This window comes from Budorcas taxicolor, chromosome 2, assembly GCF_023091745.1.
Source record: "Budorcas taxicolor isolate Tak-1 chromosome 2, Takin1.1, whole genome shotgun sequence".
Lineage (NCBI taxonomy): Eukaryota > Metazoa > Chordata > Mammalia > Artiodactyla > Bovidae > Budorcas > Budorcas taxicolor.
In genome coordinates, this window is record NC_068911.1 from 10,171,653 (window position 1) to 10,187,851 (window position 16,199).

Sequence of the window (16,199 nt, forward strand, 5' to 3'; positions counted from 1 at the left end):
ATAAAGGGTAAGGAAATCAGATGTAAATAGTGCTCAGTGACACCTCCCTAATCACTTTATCATTCATTTCTTGCTGTGATGAGTGAAGTTTTCCTTTGTGTAAATCTGTAGGCATACATATGTTCAATAAAACAAGGAATGCGTTTAGAAAAGCGAATGCAATTGAAGCTCCTCTAGTTGAACCTGGTACTAGAGGCCTGGGTCCTTATACAGGTGGTCCTCCTACTCCTGAGAGGGTTCTTCGATGTACCTCCAAGGAGGAGTGTTTAAAAACTATTCATTCTAAATGCTTCTGAACAGGTTCTTCTTTATCTACATTGTGCACTTAAATTGGAACTCTATCTTCCTGAACTTCTTGACAAGTGCAGGAAATCATTCTTTTCCTTATGAACAGAAGCTTTTGCTCTTAAGAGAAGTTGTATGAAGAGTGTCCCTGGCTCTACACCTGAAACTGTTACAGTGTAATATGCTGATTATATCTCAGGTTTTAAAAAATGGCATCACTGCAAAGAAGAGCATCCAATCTGATTTTGTGTCAGCACCCATAAGGGACATGGTTAATTAGATTGATTTTTGCTTTCTAGTCAAAGAAGATTGGAATGTCAGAATTACCAAGCTACGGAAGCAAGTGGAAGAGATTTTTAATTTGAAATTTGGTAAGTAAAACATATTCTTAGTTTTATAATGTTAAGGAAAGGCAGTGTTCTGAATGAACATTTTAGCAGTTCAGGACCTAAAGAGGGAAGGTCTCAGAAACTGGGTTTGACTTTCTTTCTGCTCTGACATTGGCTGCTTAAACTGAGCAAGTTACCTTCTGTCCCCTGGACTCCCGATTTCTCATGTATCAGAGCGGGAGAGTGTGGGAGGTCTCGGGAGGGACCTCAGACCCACTGTCTGTACCTGTAACCTGGCTGACACCATGTGACACATGGGTTTGATCATCTGTTTCAACGTAGATTTGTTGACAATGGTTTCCTGGAATGCTGTCTTGAGGATTCTGACAAGGCTCAGCAAGTGTTTCAGTTGATTGGGTATGTCTCATGGAGAAGGAAGGAAGGAGTAGAGTGATCCCAGTATTCCCGGGACATTGCCCATCATTGTCTTAATATCTGGTGTTAACGTTTGTGTCCTGGATCAGGAACCTTCAGTACACTTGACCAGTCTGCTCAGGTGCATTTTCTTGTGCACCGCTTACCTTCGGCATGTGGGATCGTAGTTCCTTGACCAGGGGTCAAACCCAGGCCCTCAGCAGCGAAAGCCTCTGGACCACCAAAGAATTCCCTCTTATCTTTTAACAAGGTGCTGGGTTCAAGGGCTAGGTACTTGCCATATGGCTGTAGTTCATTTCCTCCCAGAGTATAGAGACAATTTTGATTGTCCTGTGGGGATAGTTAATTGTCCTGTCCTTTGAAGTGTTAAAAGGTTCCTTTTGTTTTTTTAGGCTTGTTCTTCAGTTTTCCCCAATGTACTAAGTAAGATGCCTACAATGTTAAGTGGAAATTGCTGGATTGTTGGGAACTTTGGCCCAGTGTATTTGAGCATGCACAGATGTCAGCTACACTTACTGTGCTGATCACTTGAGAATATATGCAAATAGCAAGTCATTAGGCCATGCACTTGAAACTAACATACTGTTATATGTTCATTGTATCACAGTTTAAAAATACATATAATAAAAGCATAAAGAGAGACTGCTGTCAGACAAAAGTAAAAGATTGTCTATAAAATTTTACCTTTCGTAAGTTATGTTCTCTTGCACTTTCAGCTCAAGCTCTTGGACTCACAGAGGCGGTAAAAGTACCATACCCGGTGTTTGAATCAAACCCCGAGTTCCTTTATGTAGAAGGCTTGCCAGAAGGAATTCCCTTTCGAAGCCCTACCTGGTTTGGAATTCCAAGACTGGAAAGGATTGTCCGTGGAAGTAATAAAATCAAGTTTGTTGTTAAAAAGTAAGTTCTCTTGGCCATTGCAATCCTTTCTGGAATTTAGGCAATTAAATTGTATTTCTATTGAAAGTCTTCTCTAACTTCAGGTTATGGCTAAGCTTTTGAGGTCCATGATAGGAAGTGTAGCATGAGCCTGGGACCTCACCTTGTCCATTGCTGCTGTTCTTTAGCCTGCACTTGATTTTTTTAAATAACCTCAGATATGCAGATGACACCACCCTTACGGCAGAAAGTGAAGAGGAACTAAAAAGCCTCTTGATGAAAGTGAAAGAGGAGAGTGAAAAAGTTGGCTTAAAGCTCAACATTCAGAAAATGAAGATCATGGCATCCAGTCCCATCACTTCATGGGAAATAGATGGGGAAACAGTGTCAGACTTTATTTTTTGGGGGCTCCAAAATCACTGCAGATGGTGACTGCAGCCATGAAATTAAAAGACGCTTACTCCTTGGAAGGAAAGCTGTGATCAACCTAGACAACATATTCAAAAGCAGAGACATTACTTTGCCGACTAAGGTCCGTCTAGTCAAGGCTATCGTTTTTCCAGTAGTCATGTATGGATGTGAGAGTTGGGCTGTGAAGAAGGCTGAGCACCGAAGAATTAATGCGTTTGAACTGTGGTGTTGGAGAAGACTCTTGAGGGTCCCTTGGACTGCAAGGAGATCCAACCAGTCCATTCTAAAGGAGATCAGTCCTGGGATTTCTTTGGAAGGAATGATGCTGAAGCTGAAGCTCCAGTACTTTGGCCACCTCACGCGAAGAGTTGACTCATTGGAAAAGACTCTGATGCTGGGAGGGATTGGGGGCAGGAGGAGAAGGGGACAACCGAGGATGAGATGGCTGGATGGCATCACTGACTCGATGGACGCAAGTCTGAGTGAACTCCGGAGTTGGTGATGAACAGGGAGGCCTGGTGTGCTGCGATTCATGGGGTCGCAAAGAGTCGGACATGACTGAGCGACTGAATTGAACTGAACTGAACTGATTTTTTTTCCCCCTTGATTTTCTTCATATGTACAAGGAGAGCTGTACTTGCCCCACAGTAGTGGTGCTGACATTTGCTGAGAGATGCTATGATGCTATAAGATTGCTGAGAGATGCTATGATGCTATAAGAATCTTATCCATAGATACTTGAAGAAAGAAAGAAAGTGCTGATTTTTAATGTGCTCTGTTTATTCCTGGTTAAACTTTTATGGGCAACTGAATTTCAACAATTAAGTTTCTCGTTTATATGTCTCCAAAATTTCAGGAGCTGAAGAAACTAAACCTGTTAGTTTTCATTTTCATGAAAGTGAAAGTCGCTCAGTCGTGTCCGACCCTTTGCCACACTATGGACTGTACAGTCCATGGAATTCTCCAGGCCAGAACACTGGAGTGAGTAGTCTTTCCCTCCTCCAGGGGATCTTCCCAACCCAGGAATCACACTGGGGTCTCCTGTATTACAGGCATATTCTTTACCAGCTGAGCTATCATGAAAGAAGTCATTTACTCTTACTAAAATCTTTTAGCAGCTAGTTGTGGGAAGGAAAAGTGAATTTTTTTTTGTGCACAATGATAGAGATTATTTTTGCCTTACAGAGTTATTTTGTGGTCACCTTCATTTAAAAAAAAAAATTGGTCATCACACGTTTTACTAGCTATGAAGACCGATATTATACTGGCCACTGTAACATTTCTTGGTTTTCTCTCTAGACCTGAACTAGTTATTTCCTACTTGCCTCCTGGAATGGCTAGTAAAATTAACACTAAAGGTAAGAGATTATGTATACCTTTATTACACTTCGGTGTGGCAGAAATTTGTGTGGGGGGGTGGCTTTTGATTTGGTTTTGAGCTTTTTAAGCTATTTAATGCCTGCCCCCCCAAAGTGAACATTTCATTGGCAGTTTCATATTGCAGTCATCTTTCATTCATGTGTCCACAGCTTTGTTGAGACTCATGTGGAGTATTATACCATCAGTTTAACTCTTCAGGTTTCTGTGAAAATAGCCAAACTGAATTTCAGTACTCTGCTTTTATAGAGCACTTCCTTATGGATTTTTTACAATATCCAAAAGAAATGGTATATGCTTACTTTACAGCTTTGCAGTCCCCAAAAAGGCCACGAAGCCCCGGGAGTAATTCGAAAGTTCCTGAAATTGAGGTCACTGTGGAAGGTGAGATTGCTCTGCGGCCCGTTTCTGTCCACAGTCCAGTTCACTGATTACAGCTGTTGCCTCTTCACTCTAGTGTTGACATTTTTAGGGAAACGGGCCTTCACAAAACTTGTTTCAGGTGTGGAAAGCTAACCTGTGGTAAGTCTAGAGTTCTAAATGTTTTTAATCAACAGTTTCAAGTAGAGGAAATTTCTCCTCAGCCTCGCCACTACTAGTTATTTTCTGCTTTTAGATAATATCCATCCTAATGCGTGTCCGTTCCTTTTTATTGCTGAGCAATATTCCATTGTGTGGATGTGTACTGCATTTTGTTTATTTATTCATCACCTGATGGACATCTGGGTTGTACTGCTTTTTGGCTATTTATGAGTAATGCCACTCTCAGTATTCATGTACAAGGACAGTGGTGGGTTAATGAAAAGCTCTTTTGACCTGCCTTCAGGGTGATTGGGTGGAGAGATCAAGCTTCTCCAGAAATACCTTGCTTTTATCACTATGCCATTTAAAAAAGCTTTGGTTTTTATTCAGTAGCTTGAAGTAATTAAAGATTAGAATGTTGAGTCTTCATATTTTATTGAATTCTGAGGCCATAGTCAGGCTTTTAGTGGGAAACAACTCAGAACCCATAGCATTGTCTCTGTGTATTTCTTAGAATTCAAAGAAAAGATATGTAAAAAATAGCTAGAGAATCCAAAGGAGAGCTTCACAGTGTAGATGAAAGACTTGTATCTAAAGTTGTGGTTATCTTCAGAGGCTAATAGAAAAACCTAAAGGCAAACATAAGTGAGCAGTGTCTTCAAAAGGCTGTGATGAGTCATGAAGTGAACTGAAAGTTCCTCATACCAGCCAGAAAGCTAGATACGTTCGGTGGGGAAATGCCTCGTCGTAGGGATGGAAGTAGAAAAACGGACAGAGGTCTGTAGAACTCACAGCAGTGGCCTTTTCCTTTGCAGATTGCTTATGTCCTCACTGGACTCAACTTTTCCAGCACAGGTTGGCCTTCAAGAGCAGGTTGTACAGAAGTCACTAGCAGGTGATTGATTGTGTGTGCTGACTATGTTTTTTGTTTGTTTTTTATTCTTCTTTAGGCCCTAATAACAGCAATCCTCAAACCTCAGCCGTTCGAACCCCTACCCAGACGAATGGTTCTAATGTTCCCTTCAAGCCTCGAGGGAGAGAGTTTTCCTTTGGTAAATATATACTTCATTTTTCTTTATTTCATTACTTCAAATAAAAGGAATTAGTAAAATACTGTATTTTAGTAGCTGCACTGTTTTTTAAAGGCGAAGACTACAGAGCCAGATTGAGTTCAAATCCGGCACTAGTACTTATGATTCCATGACCTTGAGCAAGCTGCTTAACCTCTCTGTGCCTCCGTTTCCTTGGCTGTAGATGGGGATAACGTTATTTCCGGTTCCATAGGGTGATTTTTAAGATGATAAATACAGATCGTCTAAAGGGTAGAGCTGTGTCTGCAGAGGAGATACTATAATTGTTGCAGGGGCGCTATTTTGGTCTTTGTTTATTTTGTTAATTTGTAGCTGACATGTTAGTAATATACTAAGTTAAAATTAAGTTAGTTGTTCAGTTGCGTCTGACTGTTTGTGGCCCCATGGGCTATAGCCCATCAGGCTCCTCCGTCCATGGACCTTTCCGGGTCTCCAGCATTGCAGACAGACTCTTTACCGTCTGAGCCACCAGGGAACCCCAGTAATATAATAGAACAGTTAAATAATGCATCAGGATTAGAATAGTTACCAAGACATGACTATGTTAAAAACCTATGTAGTTTTTATTTTGCGCTGAGTAAAGATGCACAATAAAAGATGAAGTTCCTAACCTTTTTGCGTTTTTTTTTTTTCATGCAGAGGCCTGGAATGCCAAAATCACAGACCTAAAACAGAAAGTTGAAAATCTTTTCAATGAAAAATGTGGTAAGTTTATTTTGAAGTATTATTGTTATTAAAATATGAGATAGCTTTTTTATAAAACAGAAAAATGTGATCAGTGTAAAAATGTTCAACATTTAACTTATCATCAGATGTTTGTGGGCTTTGCAGGCATGAATTTGATCATTTTTCCCACATTTCTTCAAGAAATTGAAGACATTTTTCTAAAATTAAAATTCATGTGATTCTTTTAAAGAATAGTTTTAGTAGCTGCAAAATGTAGTTTGAATGCTTTTTTTTTAAGGTTTAATTTTTCAAAAAATTATGTATATGAGAAACGATAAGTGTGTTTTGGTTTTTTTAGGTGAAGCTCTTGGCCTTAAACAAGCTGTGAAAGTGCCGTTTGCGTTATTTGAGTCTTTCCCAGAAGACTTTTATGTGGAAGGCTTACCCGAGGGTGTGCCATTCCGACGACCGTCTACTTTTGGCATTCCAAGGCTGGAGAAGATACTCAGAAACAAAGCCAAAATTAAGTTCATCATTAAAAAGTAAGGAAATAAGATGAAACGACCTTGCCCCCTGAGTTGGTACAGTTTGACTCTGGGAGATGGCATGTGGATTCAGCTTTGGGGCCCTAGAGTCAGAGAAGCTCTTTGAGCTATACTTTTATATATATTTAAAAATTTTTGTAAGTGGTCAAAAGAGGGAAGGAGGGCTGTGACTTACCAGAGGGATAACAACTTGATTTTGCGAAATCTCCTTATAGTCTATATTTTTACTGGTTGATACGGCTGGAACCTTAAGTGGAGGTTCAGTGTTCTAAAGCTTTTTTATTTCTCCAATTTACAGAATAGTTTAAATCTCTCTTCTGTTTGCTTGGGATCTGTGAATTATGCCAGCACAGCTGAAGCAGATGAAAGTAACTGGAGTTAAGAAAATATGTGTCAGTGTCCAGGAATTGTTCAAAATTAGTTGAAAGGAATTTTAGGATTTATTTATTTATTAATGGCCACCCTCTGTACTTTCAGCCAGGTCTCTAGAGGCTAAGACCCTGCCTCTGCTTCCTCAGAGAGACAGACTGTTTAATTTTTACTTTTTGGCCTTGCCCTGAGGCATGTGGGATCTTAGTTCCTTACCCAGGGATCAAACCTACATTCCTTTATTGGAAGCCTGTTATTGAAGTCTTAACCAGTCCCTCCAGGGAAGACCCAAGAGAGACAGACTCTTGGTGCTTGACTTTTCACAGCCTGTCTTTATATTTCCATGCTGCTTGCATGCGGGGCTCTTGTGTTTCTTTCTCAAGTCTAGCATTGCATCTTTCCAGGATATATTGAAACCATAGGAAGAAGCTATTTAAACTAAATAGGGCTTGGTGGATGTTAAAATCACAATGATAGCTAGTCTTTTTGTGTGTGTTCCTTTAGATATCCATGTTATTTCTGTTCCTGCTAAGAATGTGTATGTACATAAAGTTACTAGCTTTTTCAGTGTCTTACTTGTTTAATTTTTAGTGTTTTACTATTGGAATACTGACACACATGCTTTTTCTCTTGTTTTTAGGCCAGAAATGTTTGAGACTGCAATTAAGGAAAGCACCTCCTCATCTAAGAGCCCTCCTAGTAAGCATTTTGCTACAGAAAACACTTTGTCAGACACTTCGCAGCAGTAGTTTTAAAAATTATTGCAAGAGTAGCTGTTGAAATAAAACCTGGAAAGTACATTCAAAATTGGGGTTGTGTCTAGTTTATGGTTTTTAAGTTTTTTAGTAACTTAAAGATCTCTACATGTCTGATGCTCTACAAAGCAGCATGAGGAAGACAAAAAATGAAAAACATCTTTCAGGAAGCCCAATGTCACAGAACAAGAAAACATGTCATGAGGAACAAAGTTGGCTTAAAATATGGTCTTTTATAGTCTGTATTGTAAGCGTTAGGGAAGATTTAATTACGTTTTGTGTATGTTTTTAATCTGAGGTTTCCGTTTTCAGGAAAAATCAATTCATCACCCAGTGTTAATACTACTGCATCAGGTGTTGAAGACCTTAACATCATTCAGGTGACAATTCCAGGTATGATCTCTCTGCCTCAATTATAGGTTGTTAGGGCTTCATGGAGATTGAATATACTGCACATTGTCTGTTGTTCCCCTAGCCCCTGCAGAAATTATTGGCCAGATACATCACCATGTCAGTTTATCTCTATAAACAGTGCTTGGCAGTTATTAGATTCAACATGAGCTAAAACCTGTATGCTACCCAGATGCCTAGTGTGTTTAAAAAATTTTTATGAAACGGCAAACAAAATTCTTTATAACTGGAATGATGTTGTTGCATTTTCAGTTTAGTGCTGTTATTAAATTGTTTGGTTAAATCGTTTCAATCTTGATTGCTTTTTTAAAAAACATTCCCATAACATAACATTACATAGAGCACCTAAAAATGTATCTGGTCTTAAAATGGCATTGTTAAGTTACAGCTTTCTCTTAACCTTTTCAGACGATGATAATGAAAGACTATCAAAGGTTGAAAAAGCTCGACAGCTAAGAGAGCAAGTTAATGACCTCTTCAGTCGGAAATTTGGTAAGCTTTGCATTTGTGCATGGCTTTCCAGGTGTCTCAGCATCTGCCTGCCAATCAGGAGACGCAGGTTCCATCTCCGGGTTGGGAAGATCCCCTGGAGGTGGAAATGGCCACCCACTTCAATATTCTTGCCTGGGAAATCCCATGAACAGAGGAGCCTGGTGACTCCTATAGTCCGTAGGGTTGCAAAGAGTCAGACATGACTGAGCATGGATGCAGGCATTTGCATAATACAGCTTGCAATAAGCCAGGAAATCTTTGACTCAGTTAGATCTTAAAACTGAATTATGCTCAAGTAGTTGTCATCTGTGCTTCTGTAAACCCTCACTAAGGTGGACTCTGCTTTTATGCCATTTGTCTCACTATAGGTGAAGCCATTGGGATGGGTTTCCCCGTGAAGGTTCCCTACAGGAAAATCACAATTAACCCTGGCTGTGTGGTGGTTGATGGCATGCCCCCCGGAGTGTCATTCAAAGCCCCCAGCTATCTGGAAATCAGCTCCATGAGAAGGATCTTAGATTCTGCTGAGTTCATTAAATTCACAGTTATTAGGTACGTGAGAGTGACTTGCTTGGTCATAGGAATGAACCTGCAGATGACTGAGGCCGAGTCATCGTCCAAAATGTGATCCTCTGTAGTAAGTTTACTGTGTGATGAAATGAACTAATACAGTCCTTCAGTTACAGTGAGGCTCTTTCGTGCCTGTGCTGACTCTTCATTCTCTGGTTTTAAGGCAAGGTGTTGTTAGCACACTGTGACTTGTGGACCAGCTCCAGTCTGCCACATGTTTTTATTTTTATGTATTGTTAAAACCCAGTCACTCCTGCTTGTTTACATATTGTCTGTGGCTGCCTTCATATTGCAGTGATAAAATTAAGTAGCTGGAACAGAGACACTGTGCTCTGGAAATATTTATGTCTGGCCCTGTACAGGAAAATGTTGCCAGCCCTTGCCTGTGAGGCATCTTCCCGGGCTTCAGGTCAGACCAAGGATCCAATGCTAAGCCACTTCTGTTTCCTTGTCTGTCCAGTGAGACGGTAGTTGTTCCCTTTGAGAGTGTGAGCTGCTTATCCACAGAGTAGGAATGGTTGCCACACCTGCACACTCACAGCACTGTGCAGATTCCATTTGTTGATATATGCTTGTCACAGTATGCCACACACGTCCCCTTTGCCATCACTGAAGTAGAAATTCCCAGGGCCCTTCCCGCTTCTCTTCCACCTCCCCCAAACTTCAGGTTCCCGCTGTCTGCTTAGGACCAACACTCATAGATAGTTAATGTCTTATCCTCCCAAAGCTTCTTCTCATTTCACTAAAATTACTCTAATTTCCTATTATTTATTTATTTGTATGTGTGTGTGTGTGGAAAACGTGGTTGTGGTTGTTTTTTTTTTCAGTGTATTCATTTTTAATTGAAGGATAGTTGCTTTACAATATGGGGTTGGTTTCTGCCATACATCAGCATGAATCTGCCATAGGTATACGTGTCCCCTCCCACATGCACCCCCCCATCCCACCCCTCTCGGTTGTCCCGGAGCCCCTGAGCTCCCTGAGTCATACAGCAAGTTCCCGCTGTTTGTCTCGTTCACATGTGGTCATGAGTACGTCTCCATGCTCCTCTGCCTGATCGTCCCTCCCCTCCTTCCCCTTCACTCTTCCTCCTCCCCAGAGCTTAGCTGTGGTTAGATATACCCATTCGTTGTCCAATTCCCACTGTCTGCTTAGGACCGACACTCAGAAATAGCCAATACAGTACTCTCCCAAAGCCTTTTCTCATTTTACTAAAATTACTCTATTTCCCTTACTTTGTTCCTATTTTTTCCCCACTATCTTTGGTGTAGCGTTTTCTAATGGTTACTTGCCTGTCTGTAGGTTTCAAAGTAGAAGATTGAATGGTAGTGCACAGCTTTTGTGTTTCTAGCACATAAGTAACATGGGCTAAATGTTAGTTGAGTAAAAATATACATGTAAATTCTTGTAGAGTAAAAAAAACACTTGTACCATCTGTTTCTCTCTTCAGACCATTTCCAGGACTTGTGATTAATAACCGTGAGTATTTCTGGATGTCTTTTTTTTCCTTTTTTCCTTCTCTGGGATGTGAGAAAAGGGGATGGGTGGGTTTATGCAGGTCTGGGTGTACACTTAGAGGCGTAATCCAGCAGTAATCATTCAAAGTCATTGTTTTAGCCCTCAGTATAAAGCACCACAGGTCACTTTGTGGATGTGATATTGGGCAAGGTGTTTCGCTTTTTAAAATCTGTTTACTTACTTGTATAATCAAATAGAAATGATACTTGCACCCATTTTGGCCGTTTTAGAGCATTTTAAATGACACATTGTATGTCAAGCCTCTAACACAGTGCCTAGCAAGCTCCTTACTGTGTGAATATGAAGTTCTAATACAGCACTGCTGGGCCCATGTGCTTACGTCTGACTCAAGAAATCACAGCAGAGCAGCCTGCAAAGCCTAAAATATTTACTCATTGCCTCTTTGTGATGAGGCTTGTTGACTCCTGATCTACAGTATGTGTTCAGTAAGCACAATCTATATTTATTCCTGTTTTCACCGTTACTACTGTCACTATTATTTTCTGATTACCGGGCTAGAAAAGGCAAGTCTTCTAACATAATTTGGCGGCTTCTGTTAATATTGAGGCATTGTGTCTGGCAGTCACTGGGCTCTCAGACAATCTTGCACAAACAAGTGTAAGTGTTTTTCCAGTTCCCTGATATTCCTGTCATTTTAAACAGGTTTTGTGTGTGTGTGTGTTTTTTGGTGTGAAATAAGTATGCTAATATGTTTTATGTTCTTCTATTACCTTTCTTGTTAAAAATTTTCCAAAGTGACAGTTATCCTTAATTGATACACCATTAGCATTTTAGTCATTTTTCCGGCTGGTATCGTCTCGGCTCTTTAACATCCATCTATATTGAGCGTTCTCTTCTGTATTTGCTGGGAAAGTGTTCAGGAGTTTTCAGTGACCGCTGCTCAGCTGAGCCCTGTGAGTTGTCGGTTCCCCGCCTGAGCTGAGAGCCACACGGCTGTTGGGCCTGTCCCGCTGCCCCGTGGGCTTCACGCGGTCGATGCTCTTTGTCTGCCTTGCCTTTAGTGTCACGGATTTGGTCTTGTCTCTTCTGCTTCCCAGTTTTGAGTTTCATTTTATCCTAGAATGTATTTATTTGCTTGTTCCCCCAAGCCACTAGTTCTTTTTCAATAGATTCTGTTTTTATTATTCTCTCTATCTTGGCCAAGTGTGTCAGTATCTGGGGGTGTCAATAATGAATGAAAGGAAATCTTGCTTCATAGATTTTTCAGTCATCTTCCGCATTCAGCTTTAATTAACACCAGAGATCTTTAAACGTCCAACCCCATGATAAGGTGTGGGGTTTTTGTTTTGTCTTGTTTTTTGGAAAACTTTTTTGATTGCAATTCATCTCTCTTCTATGTAACTTTTAATTTCAAAAGACATTGTGTTTTGTGACTCCTTGCCCCTTTCCCGTATGTGTAAAGTGTTCAGTTTTGTTCTTTTCCTTGTGTGGTAATAATTTACAGAATTTTATGTTAATTACCGTGAGTTAGTTACTTGGATGGGACCTACCACAACTTCTAATCTTTGTTCCCTCCTTCTCATAAGGAAAATAGTGTCTCTTATAGCAGAGTTGGAGCATCAGGTTAGAGAATATATGCAAAAATGCTTTTCAAATGTAGCAGTGTGTCATTATTACTTAGATGAATCTGCTTTCTTTTCAGAGTTGGTTGATCAGAATGAGTCAGAAGGCCCAGTGATCCAAGGTAAATTAAGCTGGGTGAACCATGGAAATATTCCTGCTGACGCAGTAGACCAGATCACATCAATGGTGTGGCCTCACGTGCTAATGTGTACCCAACTCTAAGGAAAGTTAATTCCACAGCACACATGTCCACATGTATGCACACACTCGAGCACACGCAGATTTGGTTTCTTTGACTCCTTTGTCTGAAAGCCTATGTGGGTCACACATAGGTCATCACTGAGAACTGGACCGCATGCCATTGGCTCCACCTCCCCATGTCAAGCTCAAGCTCAAGCTCAGGAACCTGAGACCAGTGGCGTTGAGTGTGGTTGTGTGATGAGAAGGTTGTCTTAACTTGGTGCCTTATGCCCTTCATTTCTAATGGTTGCTGTAAGCCAGACTGTTGGCTGAAAATTCCTTGGAAGCAAGTGTTTGTTTAGGCCTGCTGTGTGATTCACTGAAAGTAATGAAAGACTTTCATTAAAAGGGATCCTGCAGAAGGAAGGGGGAAAAGACATAAAGAGCCTCCTACTTTCCTGTTGGACCTGTGTTAAGATTGTTATTGACTGTGTAAGATAGCAGGTTTTCAGGAAAGCAGATTTTTGACAGTCCAGTTGAGTAACCCTGCTTTTAATTCCCCAAATTTGTAGCTATTGTTTCATCCTAGATGGGGGCTTTGTGTATGTCTAGAGAGCTTCCTCCCTCTAGGCTTTTTACATAACTGAAGGCGACTTTTGATTAGTGTGTTAATAAAATCATCGTGTATTTCTCTTCAGAATCAGCTGAGCCAACCCAGCTGGAGGTTCCTGCAACCGAAGGTAAAAAGGGTAGCCTGGTTGTCAAAAATTGAAGTGCCAAAAACAAAGAATTAATTGTAGTTTAGAAGCTCTTCACCTGGAAACACGTGGTGGTTTTGTTCCTTGGTTTCTGGGTCAAGTGGGTTTGTAGTTTATGCCCAGAAGCATTGTATTTAGAGATGACTTACAGGTTCTTTTCTTCCATTTTCCCCAAATGACCCTTAATGAATTCTGAAATTGTTGAATGAATGCTTTGTAACCTAGATTCAGCTAGTGTGGGTCCTTTACATGCATAATTAATAAGGCGTTTGTGACCTTGAAAATCTAAGTAACAAAATTCAGAACTTGACTGCTGGAGAAGAGTCTCTAGCTGCTACTGGTTTTTAGTATCCTGTCGAGTTGTAATGAATAGTTTGGTATGAGTAGCTGTATAATCAAGTAAATCTGTATTCATAGTGCAGTTAATCGGTTCCCTTTTGTTTTTCTTGATAGAAATAAAGGAGACTGATGGAAACTCCCAAATCAAGCAAGAACCAGACCCTACGTGGTAGAACTCTTCCTTCCCAGGGTAAATCAGCTTCTCTGTCCAGGACACCATGTAGTGTCTGGGAGAGCCTCCTTGCATATCAGTAAGCTGAAGTGTTTTCCTTGCTTCAGCCATAAACGGTGGCCCACCTTCGGGGCACGTGAGGACCAAGTGTAAGCATACTGGGTGGTCTGAGCTAGCGGGCTCAAGCATGGAGAGTTTCCTTGGATCAACGCATGTCTATCAGGCAAAGATGTTAAAGCACTTGGCCTCCAAAGTGTTTTGTTTCTGATCTGTAGGTTAATTCTTGTCCTTGCCATTGGATGCACTGCAAGTCAATGTCACCAGACTGACTCTCCCCTAATCACTGCAACAGTATTTGCAGAGTCTGGCTGAGCTGCACAACCATTGTGTATCCTGGTATGATTTGGCCTGATCCAGTCATTCCAAACATCTTAAACCTTTCCAGGAGGGGCGTTCCTAGACCATCAGTCAGTGAGACTTGGTGTTCATGTCGAGCTGAACCTCACTCAGCCCCAGCATTGACTGTTTTCATGATAGTTAGAGGGTACAGTTATCTCTCACCTGTAGCTGACCCTCTGGTTTTTTTTATATGGAGACTTTTTTGGTCATGGAGTGGGCCATGTACCTCCAGTCCCTGGACTGATGTGGTAATTAAGTTGTGATATTAGTGAAAATCATAAATTCCTATAATCAGATTAACCTGTTTTCTCACTTGTCTGTTTTCTCTCCTGTTTTAGCTTAAAGTATCAGTGGGTGAGAAGAGCTTTTCGGACCTGTTACTGCCCCAGGCTGTGTAATATACTTGTATAACAGAAATACCTTCTATACAAACCTTTTTTTCTACTTTTAGATAGAAATGTCTACTTTTTCAGCAGTTCTGTGAATTGAATTAAAGAGCAGAGTGACTGTAGATTTGGAATGGCTGGTTTCCTTGGGAATGTATTATAAGGATTTTACAGCAGTGCTGGAAAAAACGACAGGGAAAATAACGGGGGTGGAGCTCACCAGATTTTTTACATATTCAGCAGAGCCTTCAGCGATGATGTTTGTTTTTCAATCAAGTGAAGATATCTCCTACTGGAACATCTCAGCTTCGGCAGTGAAGAAAACCCCTGTGATATAGTTCAGCTCTTTAGTTTTTCTATTGGAGAAAATCATTTAAATGATCCTTTTGTTCACGGCTCTCCTTAATGACTGAGTGAACAGTTAGTATCTGTATATTTGACTAAACCTTTTCCTAAGCTCTCTATCATGGTTCATATGTTTTTTATCATCATTAAAACACAACCATCAGGATCAGCTAACAGCCAGTAAGAGGTCGGTAATCTCCGCGTGTGGCTTATAGATGGAATACAGAGAACCTCTTCCATCCACATTTACTTTTCATCCAAATAAAATGCATGGCGTACCAGAAGTTTAAGGTCAGGTATGAGTGTTGGGGCGAGCTGAACGACACTAGAGCCTCACTGCCATGAGCCCAGTCGTGGTGTGGAATTCTTTGGAACACCACCCCAGCTCGGCTCAGAACTTGGGGAGGGGGGGGTTTCGTTGCCTTCATTACTCTGCGGTTGAACCGGTGACACTGAGGCCCAGTGTGGGCAGTGAGGGCTCAGTCAGCTGACCAGGCACCCTCTGACATTCTGCGCCATTTGTAGGAGAATCTTACGTGTGTTGAGATTTCACCAACAGTAAGAGATGTAAAATACCAGCTATACGAAAAGCTAGAGTATGTGATGGCATAGAGTTTTCATTAGCTTTATGACAATATTCACAATGGAGAATTATATTACATGGTAGCAGAAATAGGCATTTTTATGTGTTGCTTATATTTTACCTCAAATTAAATTGTAGATATAGGGTAATAAATAAAATCCATCCATGCCTTTCACACACTAATTCATTTCTTTCTAAGGTGTTTTCATGACTGTTGGGAAACCTGGGGCGGCTCGGCGGTAGGCGGATTGTGAGGTGAGGTCATGTCGCCGCTGTCCAGTGGCTCCGTGCCTCATCAGGACACCCCTGCCGGGGGTGAGTCTGAGACCGCTGTGCCTCTGGTCTGAGCTGGGGCTGGAGCTCCCACCTGTTTGTTTGTGACCTGCCAACGGCATGCGATGTTTGAGGTCAATCCCTCCCAGGATGGAGCCTGTCCGTGAGCCCCTCCCACATAAAACTCTGGCTCCAGGTCCTTTCTGTCTCTCCACATCACCTTCTGCCTCTCCGTGACCCTTACCCGTGTGACCTCAGGGAAGGCCAAACCGATTTGTTGACAGACTTAGCAGCCGGCCACCCGGAGGAGTCAGCTGCTCTAGTAGACCCCTGGGGTTACTTTCAGGTGTGCCCCATCTGGCTGCCACCACCCACACTTCCCATCCCAGTCACCAGGAATTCATAGTCATCCAAAGGCTGCTTTTTCAAAGGGATTACACTTGTACACATAACCCTTCAACAGAAATTTTCTGGGCGCACAGACTTGGAAGGAGATGGACTTTTCTACGCATTATAAGTATATAT

General features: G+C 41.3%; 1 protein-coding gene across 1 annotated transcript in view; it reads left to right on the top strand.

The window, feature by feature from the left end:
• The window catches only part of GTF2I (general transcription factor IIi), an 86,098-nt gene extending 70,525 nt beyond the window's left edge, over window positions 1-15,573 (top strand). The window contains exons 20-35 of the mRNA XM_052654120.1: window positions 585-656; window positions 1,766-1,949; window positions 3,639-3,697; window positions 4,026-4,100; window positions 5,189-5,290; window positions 5,969-6,034; window positions 6,354-6,537; window positions 7,550-7,608; window positions 7,977-8,057; window positions 8,484-8,567; window positions 8,936-9,119; window positions 10,588-10,616; window positions 12,319-12,360; window positions 13,118-13,159; window positions 13,631-13,706; window positions 14,426-15,573. Of these exons, the coding sequence (XP_052510080.1) occupies window positions 585-656; window positions 1,766-1,949; window positions 3,639-3,697; window positions 4,026-4,100; window positions 5,189-5,290; window positions 5,969-6,034; window positions 6,354-6,537; window positions 7,550-7,608; window positions 7,977-8,057; window positions 8,484-8,567; window positions 8,936-9,119; window positions 10,588-10,616; window positions 12,319-12,360; window positions 13,118-13,159; window positions 13,631-13,689 (1,322 nt within the window). The 3' untranslated portion in view covers window positions 13,690-13,706; window positions 14,426-15,573. The remainder of the gene's footprint in view (window positions 1-584; window positions 657-1,765; window positions 1,950-3,638; window positions 3,698-4,025; window positions 4,101-5,188; window positions 5,291-5,968; window positions 6,035-6,353; window positions 6,538-7,549; window positions 7,609-7,976; window positions 8,058-8,483; window positions 8,568-8,935; window positions 9,120-10,587; window positions 10,617-12,318; window positions 12,361-13,117; window positions 13,160-13,630; window positions 13,707-14,425) is intronic.
• Window positions 15,574-16,199: the final 626 nt, after the last annotated feature.